General features: G+C 39.5%; 1 protein-coding gene across 4 annotated transcripts in view; it reads left to right on the forward strand.

Annotated features, from left to right (window-relative positions):
• DYM (dymeclin) overlaps positions 1-18,685 on the forward strand; it is a 419,774-nt gene that overhangs the window by 274,221 nt on the left and 126,868 nt on the right. For all 4 annotated transcript variants that reach the window (XM_032422734.1, XM_032422732.1, XM_032422736.1 and 1 more), the window contains 2 exons: positions 1,570-1,752; positions 13,470-13,583. In XM_032422734.1, the coding sequence (XP_032278625.1) occupies positions 1,570-1,752; positions 13,470-13,583 (297 nt within the window). The remainder of the gene's footprint in view (positions 1-1,569; positions 1,753-13,469; positions 13,584-18,685) is intronic.

An 18,685-nucleotide genomic window follows, 5' to 3' on the forward strand; every position in this document is an offset into this window, starting at 1 on the left:
TTTGTCTCATACATTTTGGTTGAATGCTGGACATTATACTCTGTGTACATTGTACGGGCTGAGATAAATTGTGTGGGAATAAGCATAGCTTTTTATTTGCTGGAACAGATAGTAAATATTTTTTACTTTGTGGGTCATACAGTCTTTGAGGTAGATTATCTGTCACTGTCATCTGTCAGTAATAGATTAATTTTTTTAATTAATATTTACATGGTATATCATTTTCCATCCTTTTGTTTTCAACCTAACTATATTTGAAGTGAGTTCTATTTGAAATTTCTTATAGGTAGCATATAGTTGGGTCTTATGTTTTTTATCCACTCTGTCAATCTTTGATTTTAATTGTTTAGAACATTTGCAATTAATGTAATATTGATAGATATGTTAGAGCTTAATTCTGCTATTTTACTCTTTTCTCTTTGTTCCCTCTTTTTAATATGTCTGTCTTGTCTTTCTGCCTTCCTGTATATACTTGAACAGTTTTTTAGAATTCCATTTTGATGTATGTATAGTATTTTTATGTGCCCCTCTGTGTAGATTTGCTCTCAACAGTATACATGCATGACTTGTCACAATCTAGTATTGTTGACATTTAACAGTTCAAGAGAAAAGTAGAAACCTTTTCTGTCTTTACATCCCTTTGCCCTCCCTGGTTTATAATATAATTGCCTTATATATTCCCTTATATATGTTGAGAACCACATAAGACAGTGTTACAATTTTTTGCTACAACTTTGAAACATAATTTAGAAAACTCAAGAGGAAAAGGAAAGTCTATTATATTTACCTGTATTTTTGCTCTTTCCATTGTTCTTTCTTCCAAGAGATTTGTTGATTGTTTTTGCTGTCTTGTAACTATTTCATGTTTAGATTCCCATAGACTGTTGACTGAGGAAAAAGAGACAAAACAATAGGCTATTTATCTGTAAATAGAAAGATTGAAATGACAGTGTAGAGAAGTGAGGTCATGTTCTGAATTAGGCACTTTTCTTGGACTTGGTAAGACCCAACCACCACTTTACACTGTGGAAGTCTCATGATTTAGGGTGATGCCACTGATGAGAAGGCCAGTAAGGATCTAGTAAGTGAGGGGCTGAGGAAGCCCCAAATTTCCTTCCAGATTGGCAAGTTTGTAATTTATTATGTTCAGTTCCTAACTGTGACCGTCTGAGTTCAAAAGATTTTTACTCAAATACTTTATAGTAAGTGATAAACCTAATTCTAAAGATTCTTGACAAAAGTCATCTAGAAGGGTTCTTTTGCATTATCTTTTCAATGTTATAATTTTATTTTTTTTTAAGATTTTTATTTATTTGTCAGAAAGAGAGAGAGCACAAACAGGAGGAGCAGAGGGAGAGGGAGAAGCAGGCCCCCCTGCTGAGCAGGGAGCCCGATGCGGGACTCGATCCCAGGACCCCGGGATCATGACCTGAGCCAAAGGCAGACGGTTAACCGACTGAGCCATCCAGGCATCCCTAATGTTATAATTTTAAAGCAGTTACTCTTGTTCTGATTAACTCCGTGTTAAGGAGAAAAACACTGTGTGTGTGGCTTTTCTTTCTTTATTAGGCACAAGACCTGAATGTCATCGAAGAAGTGATTCGAATGATGTTAGAGATCATCAATTCCTGCCTGACAAATTCTCTTCACCACAATCCAAACTTGGTGTACGCACTGCTTTACAAACGAGATCTCTTTGAACAGTTTCGAACTCATCCTTCATTTCAGGATATAATGCAAAATATTGATCTGGTAAGTGTAAATGGAGATATTCTGGTTCTTTTTAAGTATCAAAGCAGCAAATGTTGAACAAACCTTGACAAAAACTACAAAAGTTAAAATCCCTTCTTTTTTTTTTTTTTTAAAGGTTTTATTTATTTGACAGAGAGAGAGAGAAAGCACAAGCAGGGGGGAGGGGCAGAGGGAGAGGGAGAAGCAGGCTCCCCGCTGAGCAGGGAGCCCGATGTGGGGCTCGATCCCAGGACCCCGGGATCATGACCTGAGCCAAAGGCAGATGCTTCACCGACTGAGCTTCCCAGGTGCCCCAAAATCCCTTCTTTTAACGTAAAGTATATTTGTAGTCTATTCTGCCATAAGAATTATTGTATTCTGTGTGTATTATACACACACACATATATTTGATAGAATTGAGATCATACCTCATACAGTTCTGTATTCTGCCATTTTTACTTAGCATTTAGATCATCAGCATTTTTCTGTGGTATCATCAATTCTTTGATAATCTCACATTTTAACTTGTATTATGGATGTCCCAAAAGAATATTTAACCGTTATCCCATTATTGCTCATTTTGGGTGTTTTACATCTCTTACGTTACTTCATAATTCATGAAGAGTTTGTAAATAAATCTTATCTCAGGTTTTTTCAGTTATATTTTTGGCATAGTCTTAGAACTGGAATTATACTAGTTTTTACTGTCAGAGGGTATCTGTATTTTTAAGACTCAACACATGCTGCCTAATTGCTTTCCAGAAACATTGGGCAGTTTATGCACCTGTATATCATCTTATATTTACACACCTGATCTATGAGAGGGTCTGTCTCACTACATACAGTCTTGCAGCTTTGAGTATTATACTTATTTTAATATTTGTGTTTTTATACCAAAACTGGCATTTCATTATCATTTTTATGTTCATTTCTGTTCTAGTATGGCAGAACATTTTTCACAGGTCTGTAAACTTTTACTTTCTGTCCTTTCTAAAAATGTTTTTGCTAAATTTTCTGTTGCTGTATCAAGCAAACGAAATACCATCAACAGGTAGCATTCAACCCTGGAAAGCAACTCACATTTCCTATTGGTAATTTATTTATTGTAGTAGAGCATATGAGTAGGAAAAAAATCACCCATATATAATAGGATCGTCTTATTAAATGCTAAAGATATTGTATGAAAACAGTTCTGAGGAAACTTTAAGTAGGATATTTCTCTTTTTTCCTTTTTTTAAAAATTTTAATTCTAGTATAACTGATGTATCATGTTATATTAGTTTGAGGTATACAATATAGTGATTCAATAATTCTATACATTACTCAGTGCTCATCAGGATAAGTGTACTCTTAATCTCCTTCACCTATTTCACCCATCCTCCCACCCATCTCTCCTCTGGTGACCATCTGTTCTCTATAGTTAAGAGTCTGTTTTTTGTTTTGGTTTGCCTCTTTTTTCTTTGTTCATTTGTTTTGTTTCTTAAATTCCACGTATGAGTGAAATCATATGGTTTTTGTCTTTCTCTGACTTATTTCATTAGCATTATACCCTCTAGATCCATCCATTTTATTGCGAGATTTCATTCTTTTTACAGCTGAATAATATTCCATTGTGTATACGTACCACATCTTCTTTACCCATTCATCTAGCAGTGGGCACTTAGATTGCGTCCATAATTTGGCTATTGTAAATAATGCTGCAGTAAACATAGGGGTGCATATGTCTTTTTGAATTCGTGTTTTAATGATCCCACAATCATTTCTTGAGTAACTAATCTGATTCACAGTACCAGGCACAAGAGTAAATGGAAGAGCCAACATCCCTGCCCTTGTGTTACTTACATTCAAGAAGACATTCAGTGATTATATTCTCACACAAGTATAAATATGTGAGTTCGGTCGTAAGTAAGCATATGTACGTACCTTTTTCTGGGATGGACACCCAGAAGTGGAATTGCTGGGCAGTGTGTATTATGCCAAACTGTTTTCCATGGGGTGCTACCATTTGACTCTCTGACCGGTGGTGTGTGAGAGGTTCTGTTACTTCCCATGAACACTTAGTTTTGTCAGTTTTGTGATGGCACCTCATTATAGATTTAATTTGTAATTTCTTGATTACCATTGAGGATGGACATCCCCCCACCCCCCAGTTTGGATTTCCTCTTTTGTGAGTTTCTATTCAAGTCCTTTGCCAGTTTTTCTGTTGTTTATCTTCGTGCAGATACTTGATGTGTTCTGGATTCTAGGCAGATTTCTTGATTATGTGTTAAAGACATCCAGTCACTAGCACAGCTACAGACTTTCAGACATAACTCTAAAACTCCTCTCAAAATGGTCAAGCAGATCCGATAAAATTTTCGTTTCTTTTCCATCCTTTCTTGGAGACCTGCTGCCTGCTTTCCGCCCCAGCCATGTTGCGCTCGGGTTCTCCTGCCCAGCTGCAGCATCTTCTGAGCAGTCTCCTTCACTTGGCTCCTTTGGCTGACATTGCCCCCTGTGTCTTCCTCTTTTTTGGTTTACTGCTTCACGTTGGCGGGAGCGTAGAAAAGGGTATGGGGGCGCCTGGGTGGCTCAGTCGTTAAGCGTCTGCCTTCGGCTCAGGTCATGGTCCCAGGGTCCTGGGATCAAGCCCCACATCGGGCTCCCTGCTCAGCGGGAAGCCTGCTTCTCCCTCTCCCACTCCCCCTGCTTGTGTTCCCTCTCTCGCTGTCTCCCTCTCTGTCAAATAAATAAATAAAATCTTTAAAAAAAAAAAAGAAAAGGGTAGGAGTGAGGTATATTTCATTTTAATTTTCAATTTATAAATAAACCAGCTTAGGAAGATTTTTACTTGCTCACAGTCACACATTCAGAAAGTCATAGAGCCAGGACTCAGACCAGGCAGTGTGATGATAAAGCCCATGCCCGTGTTTGTAATCATCAGGCCTAACTACTGTACCCCTTCGCTAAATGTTCTCACAGTTTCTCACTCACTGCCTGAAAACATCTGGCCATATCCACAAACCTGGAGACTTCACCATTTACTTTCTCTCTCAAAATCACTTCTGATGTCATATCAGTCTTTGTTCCACCAATGATAAAACTGAGGATCCTTCTTAGTAACAAGGTGATTAACAGTTGACATCCTTAAAAATACCTTGGAAAGACCATATTAGTTTTTGAAAAGACACACAATAACCATGAAAAGGGTTTAAACTACCCCCATTCAAAACTCTTAGTCTCCTTTGAAAGACGTGAAGATCAGGATGAAGGTGAGGAAACAGAAGGGACCTCACTGTGTATCACACGGTATGTGACCATGTGGATATGGAAGCGGGGTGTTAATTGGACTTACATCCAGTGCTCACTTGCCTTTGGCTGACAGAAGAATGGGCCATTTACACTTTCAGGGAAAGTGTTCAGGGAAAAGGGCATCTTATGGTAAACATTCGGCCATATGCTGTTATGCGCTTCTTAAAACTAGACAAATCAGGGGCGCCTGGGTGGCTCAGTCATTAAGCGTCTGCCTTCGGCTCAGGTCATGATCCTAGGGTCCTGGGATTGAGCCCTGCATTGGGCTCCCCGCTCGGCGGGAAGCTTGCTTCTCCCTCTCCCATTCCCTCTGCTTGTGTTCCCTCTCTCGCTGTGTCTCTCTCTGTCAAATAAATAAAATCTTAAAAAAAAAAAAAAACTAGACAAATCAATTCCTAAATGTTGTTGAGCACCTGCTAAGTGCTAGGAATGAGGCTAAGTACTTTCATATATATTATCTCTTTTTTTCTTCTTTTTTTTTAAATTCTTCTTAAACCAGTAAACAGTAAAACTAGGTATGATTATCCCACTTTATGGATAAGAAAACCAAGATGTTGAGAGACAGTTTCTCAGGTGATTTTCACACAAATCCCAGCCTAAGAATCATTGTCTTAAATGATGATTACATATTTGTGTAGGTCCTGATTGTGGGTTATTTGCATATACGATATCTCAGTGGACCCTTAAACCCTCTCTGTGAGGGAGGCCAAGCAGGGCTTGAGAGGAAAAATCGTTGGCCCAAGGTCACTCAGCCAGTAAGTCACTCAGCCAGGCCTTGAAGTCTTCAGATTAGAAACTCCGTGCTTTCAGCATTCACTTGGATAAACCTAAAGCAAGGTTTCAAATGAGCAGGTTTTCCGGCAACTTTTTGTTGAATACTGCCGTCCAAAATACTGCAGGCACAATGGAAGCTCCTTCAGAAAACGTTTTAAACTCTTTTACATATTTTGAAAAGAATGCCGTGATAGAGATATAAATAACCTCTCTACTTTTTGCTTCTTTCATCACTTTGCCTTCCCCTTCCCTGCCCTAAATGCCCCTGAAATTTGGCTCAAGCAAGCCTTTGCTCTATCTTTTTTTCATGGAGTTAACCTTGAAAAGTATTGGTAAAGGAGACTATGAATTACTGTTATTTTTAGCTGACAGGGAGTTCAGAGTTGATATTTTTCATTAAGACATTCAGCATTGCTGAATATCTGAGACAGGAGGGATAACCTTGGAGCACTTTTAACTTCTGCAGATCCTTCCAACATGTTTTCCAAATGACCAAATTCCTATTAACCACTGCTATATAGCCCTCCCATCTACCCCATAGGTGACATGATCTGGCTGAATTAAGTAACAAGACAATAGAATTGTGACACCAAATGAGAGAAGATGTGAAAGGAATTTCATGGCTGAATATAAGTAAAGAGCAGAAGCAATGAACAATAACAGTTGTGTAGTGTGTTAAAGGCAAGAACTATTTTTATCTCTGGACGATGTAAAATTCATGTTAGATTTTGTGTATTTCCAAGCCCGACCATCCTTACTGAGCTCCAAACTAGTGCATTCATTTGCCTACCTGACAATCCCACAAATGTTGAAGAAGGTTAAATCAGAATTCAAAATCAAATACAAAATGAACTCTTTCTTCTGCAGTCTTCCTTATCTCAGTAAATGACATCAATATCTACCGAATTTCTTAAGCCAAAAAAAGAAGAAGAGGAATAATGAGTGCAGGTTGGAATAGGGGTAGGAAATTGCAAGTCCAAAGAGCACAGTCAGAGAAGGCCTCTCTGAGAAGGTGCATCTGAGCTAAGACTTGAAGAAGGTAGAGTGTTCCAGGCAAAGAGAACATAGGGGTGGGATGGGGGCATGTCTTTGTCTCCCTTGGGAGCAAAAGGTAAACCTCCTTACTGACCATTATAGAAGATTTGGGTTCCCTAAGCTCAGAGTTCTCTTCCTATAATATCCCACTACATGTGAGGGAGTCATCCGTCCCTCATCACACCACCTTTGTGCAGATTGGGGCTTGAGGAACCCATAAAAAAAAAATGCTAATGCTCTGGTCTCTGCTCTTGTTTGACTAACAGCTGTCCTTCATCACTGACCCAGAAATCTCCATATCCTTTCAGGATCCACAAAACAGTGACTGACTTGTTAACTTGCAAGTAGGGCAAAATTCTTCAGTTTTTGACAATGTGAAATGGTATAATATTATTTGAAGGTAGACTGATAAATGCAAGATGACTATTATAAACTCTAGGCCAACCACAAAAAAAAAGAGAGATAGAACTGGTATGCCAAAGATGGAGATAAAATAGAATTATAAATTATATTTAATCCAAAGGCAGGTGGGAAAAGCAGACTAAATAATAGTGGAACAAAGAGAAATGACAAGCAGTGTGGGAGACTTAAATCCAGTCATGTCAGCAATCACATTAATGCCTCAATTAAAAGAGATTTTCAGTTGGATAAAAAGTAAAATCTATGTGCTATCTATAAGAAATTAACTATAAATAGAAAGAGCTAGGTAGGTTAAAAGTCAAAGGCTGAAAGAAGTTTTACCATGCAAGCACTAATTAAAAGAAAGCTGGAGTGACTGTATTATCAGCAAAGTAGATTTCATTGAAAGAAGCATTACCAGAGATAAAGAGGGACACCATGTAATGATAAAGGGGTCAATTTAACAAGGAGACGTAACAGTCTCAGATGTGGATGCACCTAACAACAGAGCTTTCAAAATATGCATAGCAAAAACTGATAGAATTGCAAGAAGAAATTGGCAAATCCATAATTATACTTGGAGAAGGCAACACTTCTTTTTCAGTAACTGATACAATAAATAGAAAATTAGTAACAATACAGAAGACCCAAACAATACTACCAACTTGATTTAATTGACATTTATAAAACATTGTACCCATCGTCATCAGTGTACATGGAACAGTTCCTGAGATAGACCATATACAGGACCATAAAACAAACCTCAACAAATTTAAAAGACTTAAAATCATAATAGAGTATGTCCTTGGACCACAATGAAATTAAACTAGAAATCAGTAAGAGAGATATCTGGAAAATATCCCCAAATATTTGGAAAGTAAACAGTATACGTATGCATCAAAGACAGGAGGCCAAAGGTAAAGAGAACATATTTTAAAGTTAGCAATTTGGTACTATACAGTGGCTGAGTGAACATAATAATTTTTTAAAAAGTTCAAAAAATTCAAAACTAAAAAAATAAAATAAAGATGGAAGGAAACAGCAAAAATAGTAATAATAGGGGCGCCTGGGTGGCTCAGTCGTTAAGCGTCTGCCTTCGGCTCAGGTCATGATCCCAGGGTCCTGGGATCGAGCCCCGCATCGGGCTCCCTGCTCAGCCAGGAGCCTGCTTCTCCCTCTCCTGCTCCCCCTGCTTGTGTTCCCTCTCTAGCTGTCTCTCTCTGTCAAATAAATAAATAAAGTATTTAAAAAAATAATAAAGTTAGCAAAAAAGAAAACAGTGTATCAAAATTTGTGGGATACAGCTAAAGGGAAATTTATAGTATTAAATGCTTCTATTAGAAAAGAAGAAAGGTCTTAAATAAATAAGATTCCACATTAAGAAACTACAAAGAGTAAATTAAACCCAAAGCAAGAAAAAGGTAAGAAATAATAAAAATAAGAACAAAAAATCAATGAAATTGAAAAAGAAAGAAAAGAAAATCAGTAATACCAAAAGCTGGTTATTTGAGAGAGAAAAAAAACCTAATGCTATAAAACTGATAAATTTGTAGCCAGACTAATCCAAGAAGAAGAAAGAAAACACAGATTACCAGTATCAGGAATGATAGCGGGAACATTGAAAGGATAATAAGGTAATATTATGAATAAGTTTCTGGCGATAAATTTGATGACTTAGATGAAATGGACAGATTCCTTCAAAGGCACAAACTTTCAGAGCTTACTCATGAAGAAATAGATAATCTGAATAGTTCTATATCTTTAAAAGATACCAAATTAATACTTAAAAATTTTCCAACAAGGAAAACTCCAGGCCTGGATGTCTTCACCCTTGAATTCTACCAAAGAATTTCTTTAAGAAATTCTTTAAGAAAGAAATACTACTATTTCAGTACAAACTCTTCCAGATAATACAAGAAGAAGACATACTTCCCAACTCATTTTATGAGGACATTATTACCCTAATGCCACTCCTAAATAAAGACCTTACAAGAAAAGAAAATTATAAGTCAATATCACTCATAGACCCAGACACAAAAAATCCTCAACAAAATATTAACAAATCAAATCTAGCAATGTATCAGAAGAATAATGCAGCATGCTCAGTTATCATGCATCCCAGGAATTCAAGGCTAATGTAATTGACAATATTAAAAGACTTAAAGAATAAAAACCATACGATCATCTCAATACATGCAGAAAAAACATTTGTCAAAATTCAGCATTCTTTCATGATAAAAGAAAACTTTGCAAAGTATGAAAACTTCCTCGACATTGTACTGTTTAAATTTTCTGGAAATAATAAAATACAAATTTTTTTGAAAGAGGAAGGTTATACATAAATTCACCAAGTAAAAATAGAAGAGTTTTAAATTGACCCTCAGTAATGTATTAAACTGATAATGATCATGTTGGTTTTAACCAGCAGACTTCCCTGGAATTTACTTTCAGTAGATCATGCTTGCTACTCCTGTCTGGTTTGATTTATCTTTAAGTTTCACATGTATTATAATTGTTTCCTATGTGGTAGGTAGGGCAGCTTTTTCATTTTATAAATGAAGATATTGAGATAACACCTAATGATAATGACAGAAGCTGACATTTCATGAGCCCTTACCGTGTGCCAGGCATTGTTCTTTGCACTTCAAAGGTATTAACTTACTTAATTCTAACAGTACCCCCTCCATGAGGCAGGCACTCTGTCTTTCCTCATTTATAGATCAGGAAACTGAGGCATGGAGAAGTTAAATAACCTGTCTACGTTTATAAGCAGAGCTGGGAATTAAACCCAAGCTTCTGACACCTGGTAGGTGTTCTAAACCACTGCATGATGCTGCATGTGGAAGAACCTGAGTTCTATAAGACAGGTAGCTCGTAAGTATCAGAGGCAGGACCCAAACTACGCCTTCTGACTTTGAGCACTTCACAGTCTACACTACCATGATGTCTAATCTGTTTAATTACGCCTGTTTAATCTGCTTCTTATTCTCCAATTACATTGTGTCTTTCTTGAAAATATCTATTTTCTTTGTAAATCTTCTAGAGATCTCTCCCACTGAATAGGTTGTTAACACATGTATTGATTAAGACGCAAAAACTTGAGGAAAAACCAAGAATCAATGAGAAAACACATGTGTATTTTACTTTTCAAAACATGTTTATTGTCTTTTATCAAAGAAAAGAAACCTGCTTAGCTCTCTACTTTTACCTCTTGGAAGAGTGGCCATTTAGCAAGCAAGAATGCCTGTCTAATACATACCCTCATCTACCCTACAAAAGCTTCTCATTTCTTTCTTTTTTTTTTTTTTTTAAGCTTCTCCTTTCTATAAATCTGTGTTCTAGTGATCACTCACAGGTTTCATAATAAGTGGTTAAATGTGATTTTGACATTACTCAAAGGGTGCAGCTGATTAATCAGAACATGACTTTGGATAATTACTGTTCACAACTAATAGCATAATTGAAGGTAATGTGCTGTACTTAGATTTCAGGAATTGTGGCCAAATATGGTGGGTGGAGGGAAGCTGTGTAACACCCACAGAGAAGAACCTTCCTCAGAAAGGTTGCCTTTGAATTGCCCTAACATATCATTCATTCCCATTTCGCTAAAGGTTTCACTCTAAATTTTTTCTACTATTGACTGTATCTTCTGCAAACATTTTCAGAGGGGAAAAAGTTCATCAATCTTAACAATTCTAATGGTTCCTATGAAAGTTGATAAAAGCCACCTGTTAAAGTCATTATCACTAAATACACTGTTGTCTACAGAATTCTAGCTGTGTGATAGGAAATATAAGTTGTATCTTTGAATAAATTGTTTCACATTCTTTGCTAGTGTTGCAGCCTGACTGCAAATGAAATTTGGGGCTACACAACTTACACCCTTCACCTCAAATATTCTCCATTAAGAAAACTAAGCCTTTTGTTACTCAAGAATTGCTGGAGACCGGGGTGCCTGGGTGGCTCAGTCGTTGGGCGTCTGCCTTCGGCTCAGGTCATGATCCCAGGGTCCTGGGATCGAGTCCCGCATCGGGCTCCCTGCTCGGCAGGAAGCCTGCTTCTCCCTCTCCCACTCCCTCTGCTTGTGTTCCTGCTCTCGCTGTCTCTCTCTGTCAAATAAATAAATAAAATCTTTAAAAAAAAAAGAATTGCTGGAGACCAACATGGTAAAGTAAGAAGGAACATCCAAGTACCAGTCCCACTCTGGACACTTACCTGGCTAACTTGGGTCAAGCTGCTCTCTTTCTGATCCTGTAGAGTCATCGGTAGGACAGAGCTTTTATGAGCTCGTTGGATTGTGATGAGGATTAATTAATAGAGGAGGACATGGTCCATAGTAAACATGCAGTAGATGTCCATTCCCTTCGTTTTTGATACATAAATTTACTTCTCTCCTGGAAGTTGGTAGTTTTATCATTTTTTAAAGTCGTGTGCGTTCAGATTCAAGAACTGAATATCAGCTTAGGACATACAAATGAGAGCCAGTTTGAAAAAAGGAACTTACTTAGAAACTGAATCTCTTGCCTACTCCACAGCTTTTCCGGTGGGAACACGAGTTCCTTGAGGCTTAGAGGCAAGTCTGTGTAGACCACAGAGTGAACCAAAGTAGATTCCCATTGCATTACTTCCTTCTTTGATGATGTGACATGTCAGTACTCTTTCGCGGTGGTCTGAAGTATCCGTGTTTGAACATTGTGCAGGCTACTTAGCTTTGATTATACACATTTTGTTTTCTCTATCAGCAATCTCCAAAGTGGATGGGTGCACATACCCCAGAGGTTGCACCCACAGTCCATAGAAGCATGGGAAGATAGATCAGAGCTTTTCTTTCTTCGTCTAAAAATAAACAGAATGAGTTTTCCTAATTCTTAGTATCGGCACGGGCAAGCTGCCAGGCTTTAGCTGTGTCAGCTGCGGTGCTCCGGGTATCCTGAGGAGGAGGGGGCTTCTCAACCTGGAAGGCTTGGCTGGCACACTCACCTTTCATTCACTTATAGGTCCTTGTATGTTATTGATGGTTATAATATCGAGATTTAACTAAGTAAACCCTCTAAAATGGAGGATTGGTATGGTTCCTGCACAAGAACCACAAATCAAGGGCAGTACAAGTACACGTGACAAAAAGGAAATGGCAGAGCTGATGTCCCCCTCATCCTAGAACAGGTGCTACATTACAGGGTAGAAGTAGTGATGAACCAGTCTCATCTCAACAGAGCCGGATGCACAGAAATTATCAAGCAGCATGTCTGCATTATGGATTTGGGTTTACTATGATAAACAGTGTTCTTACTGTGACCAATACTGTGTTTGCTGTTGATAATGTGAAGCCTTCAGGATTAGTAAGACATAGGATAGCTAATCATCCAGGTTAGTTTTAATGATCATATTTTAATGAGTATAAAAAACTATTTTGTTTCTATAGTTAGGTAATCTTTTTAAACTACCTTTTGTCTTTTACATATAAAATAGAAAACCTATAAATGGAAATGTTTAATTTTTTAACAAAACATTTTTATATTTTTGCATGTCTGACTATAAATACTTAAGTGTTATTCTCTTGAATAAAAAAAAAGATGTATAGTCTTCTTGATTATTAACATCGTGATCTTAAAATGATTTCCCTAAAAAATAATGACATTCTTTTAGTTTTGAGGGACAGTGTTGTGTTCAGAAATCTCCTGTGTTATTAGCATCTTGCTACACAGTTCAGGCTGTGCTGGGACATGAAACAAAGGAAGTTCTAGCTTGTTGTTCATTATCCCTGTTGCTCAGGGATAAGAGTGTGGTGAATAAATTAAATTCATAAATGATCCCCCAAACATCATTTTAGCCATTAGCTTCAAATTCCTTTCTCATTAAGCCTTTTTTTTTTTTTTTTTTTTTTGAGAGTTACTAGTAAGCCTCAAAATTGACAGGTTTTAAGCTTTAGCTTTCTCTTCCCACCTTCTGAGGGGGGCTGCCGTCTAACTGAAATCTAAATAAACGAGAGGTGAGGCCGCACCTTGGAAGAGCAGAACTCCAGAGGCTTGCCGAAGCCACAGTGTGGGTTGTCAGCCTGGAGTGGTCAGAAGCAGGCTCTGATGCAGTCATCGGACCCCTTCAGACAGGCCCGCGCAGAGGAGAGCTCAGGAAGTCAAGCCAGGTCACTCCAGGAAGTGGGACCACCATGTGAGCAAGGCACTTCCTGAAGACACGGCTTGTACATCTACTTGTTTAAAAAAGAATACTTTCCATTCCAGGTGATCACCTTCTTCAGCTCACGATTACTGCAGGCTGGAGCTGAGCTGTCAGTGGAACGGGTCCTGGAAATCATCAAGCAGGGGGCTGTCGCGCTGCCCAAAGACCGGCTGAAGGTAAGACCGGGGAAGGAAACGCGCACTGGGGGATCGCTTGGGCTAAGCGTTCATGTCTGAGCAGGCTCTAGTCCGAGTCGCCCCACTTACTAGTACTTGTGCTAGAAAAGGCTCTTTAAATACTGCCTCCTCTGCTTCGTACTGGTACACAGAACAGCAATGCAGAGGGGGTCTGACAGTCTTCCCAAAGAAAACAGCCAAAGAAGGACTAACACATTCATATACTGTGAGTAATTCATACACTGTGAATAAAGAAGCACCTTATTTTTTTGGACCCAGTGAAATAGTTCGGTCTTATAAGTATCAGGGGTTGATGGGAAGGCACTGCTGGTGGAGGTGATGCCCACACGTGGTGTGTACTCAGTGCTCCGTGGAGCTCTAGTGTCTTAGTTATTAACTCATTCCAGCCTCACGAGCCTTAGAGGTAGGTAGTGTGTTGCCCTAACTTTTCAGGTGCACAGAGAGGTTAATGACTTACCCAAAACCACACAACTAGAAAACTGTGGAACTGAGAGATTCATGCTCAGGCAGGCTGGCTCCAAAGTCCGCGCTCCGAATCCCCACGCTGTTCACTGCCTGCCTGCGTGTGTCTCTGGAAAGAGAAGCATTTCTTGGATAGGTAGGGGAACTATTGTATCTTAAGAAGGCATTTCCAGGGGCGCCTGGGTGGCTCAGTCAGTTAAGCTTCGGCCTTTGGCTCAGGTCATAATCCCAGGGTCCTGGGATTGAATCCCGCATCAGTCTCCCTGCTCAGTGGGGAGCCTGCTTCTCCCTCTCCCACTGCCTGCCACGCCCCCTGCTCGTGCATGCGCTCTCTCTGCAAATTAAAAAAACAAAAACAAAAACGCACTTCCATTTGCATGTCAGTGTGTTTCCAAAGTGATCTCATGATATAAAACTCGTACCCAAGACTAATTTTCTCATAAGAAAAGATGTGAAGGGAACATTCTGCAGGGACACAGGAATATACAGCACTATAGCCTATTTTTGCTTTAATGCTTCTTGTTAATGTTTGCCTTCATCACCTCTAATTTTTTTTAGAGGGCTTATTCCTAAATTAAAAACACAGGGCATCCTAGTGGACGTGTGGCCTTCTTCATCACGGTGTTTTATCACAACGAACTTCTGTCCCAGAGTTACTGTTTGGGGGGCCGTGTTTCCAGCACTATCACAGAACAGCACTGCTTATGAATGCTTGAGAGAGATAGATTGTGGTAGGAGAGGAAAATATTTTCAGTTATAACAACAGAGTTTGTAAAATAATAGCACGTGAGTCATCATAACCACTTAGAGCATGGGAAGGACAAGAGCAGCGGGGTTCGTGTTCATCAGCTGGAATGGCACCACCGTGTGGCAGGAACATGAACACTGACTACAGCTCCCCAGACCTTCCCGCTTGGACTTGCCGTGCTTCCTGACAGTTCTCTAAATGTAGGGAATTCATATGGTTTCCACTCTTACATAAAGTAAGACTTCAGAGGGTTTTTTTGTTTTGAGGGCATGTGGGTGTGCATGCGTGCTTTTTCCAGTTTACTTGAACTACTCCATGGGAACCAGTACAGAAATCCATGAAGATTGGAGTGGCTGCTTCCCGGAAGTGGTGGATCTTGGTGTCTAAGCTAAACCGAAAGAGAAGTGGAGCTATCAGGAGGCTGGAAGGAGAGGGGCACAGAGGCATCGGGAAGGGGATTTGAATGCCAGCGAAGAGCGGGTACGGTGGAAGTCATGGAGATGGGGCTGAAGAACAGTATATTTAGACTGAAGACGTCAGAAGTGGAGCACATCTCCGTGATGACACGGTCTGGCTTTGGCCATGAGCGAGGGGCCGAAGTGCTATGCCTATGAATGGAAGTCAGTGTGGTTGAGCCAGCTCATGAATGGGAAGCCGAGGATGGGTCATTCACATAGGCTTCATAGTCCCTCAGGGTAATAAGCCATGGGGTGGCAAGAAAGACTGTGAGCCAGATGCTGGAGTCCATAGGACCAGAGCCTGGAAGGCAGTAGGTGGCAGCTGCATGGACCAGAGGAAGCTAGTACCAGCCTCATAGGAGCAGAACTTTCTGTTTAAGGGTAGAGGAATAATAGCCAGGAAACAATCATGAACCAATAATGAAAGCAAAGCACCAACCCCACCTCCAGACCCTAAAGTCTGGAATGTGAAAGAATGAGCAGCATCTAACTTCCAAAGGCTCCGGGGGAACCAGAGTCCCAAGGGGAGAGCTGAGTTTCACTTAAAGAAGTAAGGACGGAAGACTCCATGCAGGCACTGAGAATGTAGGGATATTTAACAAGCCTGAAATAGATGTTCCGAAGAGCACTGTAGGATATGGGAGCAACGTGGCTGAGCATCACATTAGTAAACCAAGCTGTGTGCAGAAGCAGGCGAAGTTACTGGAAAGAACCTGTAATTCAAGTACGGTGAGGAAGAGAGGTTGTATAGCCTGGAGAAGAGAGGACTTCGGGAAAATAGAAAAACTGTGTTCAACTACTTTAAGGATGATTCTGTAAAAGAGGAACTAAGCAGTTCATTGTAGGCCAGAGGACAGTGGGTAGAAATTGAACCAGGACAGGTGTTAGTTCATCCTAAGGAGATGTTTCCTGACAACGTAAGTCACTCAGCAGTCCATACGTGGCTCCGTGAAATCACAAAATAATCACCATAAAGTCTGGATGGTAAGTGTAAGAAGAGCACCAGATGGCAGGGCGACTCAATTCCATAACATAGGAAAAGCGGTTGAAAGAATTCCGATTCTAAAAAGGTAGAGAGGATGATCCCAAAGATCTCCTGCAATCCTTAAGAGTCTAGACTTCATCTTCTAAAATTCCATGAAGAATTTTTGTAGAGCAGAGCTCTAGTAACATCCTCCTCCTCTTCCAAACTATCTAGAGGTCAGTGCCCTGTTGCTACCAGATCAAGTCTGGAGCCCTTGGACTGGAACGCTAGACCATGCACAGTCAACCCCCAGCTGCTGTTCCAGTCTTTGCTCTCCATACTTCCCTTTCCCCCATCCAGTGCTCCAGCCAACCAGAATGATCTCTGTGCCTTTTGCTTCTTCTTTCCTGCATGTTTGGAGTTTGGATTTGCTTACCCAGTTCTCTCTTCCCAGTATATCGGTCCCTCACCCCTTTGCTTTTTGCTTATCCAAATTCTAAGTATTCAGAGGCCTTGCTGAGTTTGAGAACTTCCGTGGAACCTTTTCTTTTACTTCTCACCGTACATAGGCCTCCCTCCTCTAAATGCCCACAGCATTTGATACTTAATTTGGTGGGAATCCTATCCTCTTCCACCCTGTAAGTAGTTGTTCAAATGTTTTCTCTCTCCCACTCAACTGTGACTTCTTTGAGAAGAGGGGTCGTGTCTTGCTTATGTGCATCCCCTTGATGCCTAGTTCAAAGTCTTGTACTTAGTAGTTACTTAGTAGTAAATGTGATGAGAAGATGAATGAAATGCTCTAAAGAGGAAATGGGGACTTGTTAGAAGCACCACACTAGATGGTAGATACAGCCATGGACAAAATAGGCAAAAATGTCTGTCTTCATAGAGCTTATTTTTTGGTGGGGCAGATAATCAGATAAGTAAATACAATCAGATAAATAAGTAAATAAGTAAGCAGATAATCAGATAAATAAGACAAATAAGTAAATCAGATAAATGAGACAATCAGATAAATAAAATGTTTGCTATTTTAGGTAGCAGTAAATGACAATCATAAATAAGTAAAATGTTTGCTATTTTAGGTAGCAGTAAACGGGAGGAAAAATACAGAGGAGAAGGAAGACGACAGTGTTAGGGAAGAAGCAGTTTTGGATGGGGTGGGCAGAAGGTATTTGAATCTGTGCCACTTTGCTATTTTTTGTTTTATATTTTCTTTTAAAATAATTTTAGACTTACCAGAAAAGTTGCAGAAACAGTAGATATAGTTCATGTAAACCCTTCATCCAGGTTCCCCTAATGTTAACAACACATGTAACTATAGTACAAATATCAAAACTAGAAAATTAACATGAGTACAATACTATCACCTAAATTACAGACCTTATGTAATTTTTACCAATTTTTTTCTCCTAGTGTTCTTTGTTCTGCTCCCCAGTGCTATCCAGGATCCCACTTGGCATTTAACCGTTATGTCTCCTTATTCTCCTCCAGCCTGTGACTGTTCCTCAGTCTTCCCTTGCCTTTCATGACCTTGACAGTGTAGACAGTTCTGCTCAGTTGCTTTGCAGAATGTCCCTCAATTTGTTTTTTTCTGATGTTTTCTCATGATTACACTGAAGTTATGAATATTTGACAAAAGTACCCACAGAGGTGATGTTGTATCCTTCTCAATTCATAGAATCAGGAGGTACGTGATGTCAATATGTCTCATTACTGGTGATGGGTATCCTTGATCATTTGGTTAACATGGTGTCTACCAGATTTCTCCTGTGAAAAGTCACTGTTTTTCCCTTTGTAATTGATAACTGTCTTGGGAGTGAGACTTTGCTAATATCCTATTTCTCCTCAAACTTTTGCCCGCTGATTTTATCATCCATCAGTGGATCTTACCTGCACAGTTATTACTCTGGTGTTTCCTAATAATAATTTTGTATTTTGTCTATAGATTATAATTCAGCACTATCACTTACTTACTTTGTTGCTCAAATTGTTCTAGCTTTGGCCTGTGGGAGCTCCTCCAGGTTGGATCCGGTGTCCTCTGACTTGCCTCCTTCTTGTTTTGAGCACACCTTTACTTTTCTGTAGCACAAGATATTTCCTGCCCCAGTCCTGGAATCAACTACTTCTCCAGTGAGCTCTGGTTCCCCCTTCTTTTTCTTTTTCTTTTTTTAATAAATGGTATTTTGGAAACAAGACCTGGGCACTAGGCCACCTTCTTAGAGCTTTATGTACCCTTCCACTTGCTCATCCTTTCCCCATCTCCTTTCTGTTCTGTGGACAGCCAGTGCTTCCTCAATGTGCTGTCAGACCAGGTATTTTTCTTCTTTTATATCTATCCCTCCCCTATGATAAACCTTAGCTCCTTTCTTTTGGCTTATTGCTCACTACTCATGTCTTCAGTCCATTTTTTCCTACTCTTTCCAATCCCAGATTTTATTTTCTAATT

This window comes from Phoca vitulina, unplaced genomic scaffold (assembly GCF_004348235.1).
Source record: "Phoca vitulina isolate PV1807 unplaced genomic scaffold, GSC_HSeal_1.0 scaffold27, whole genome shotgun sequence".
Classification (NCBI taxonomy): domain Eukaryota; kingdom Metazoa; phylum Chordata; class Mammalia; order Carnivora; family Phocidae; genus Phoca; species Phoca vitulina.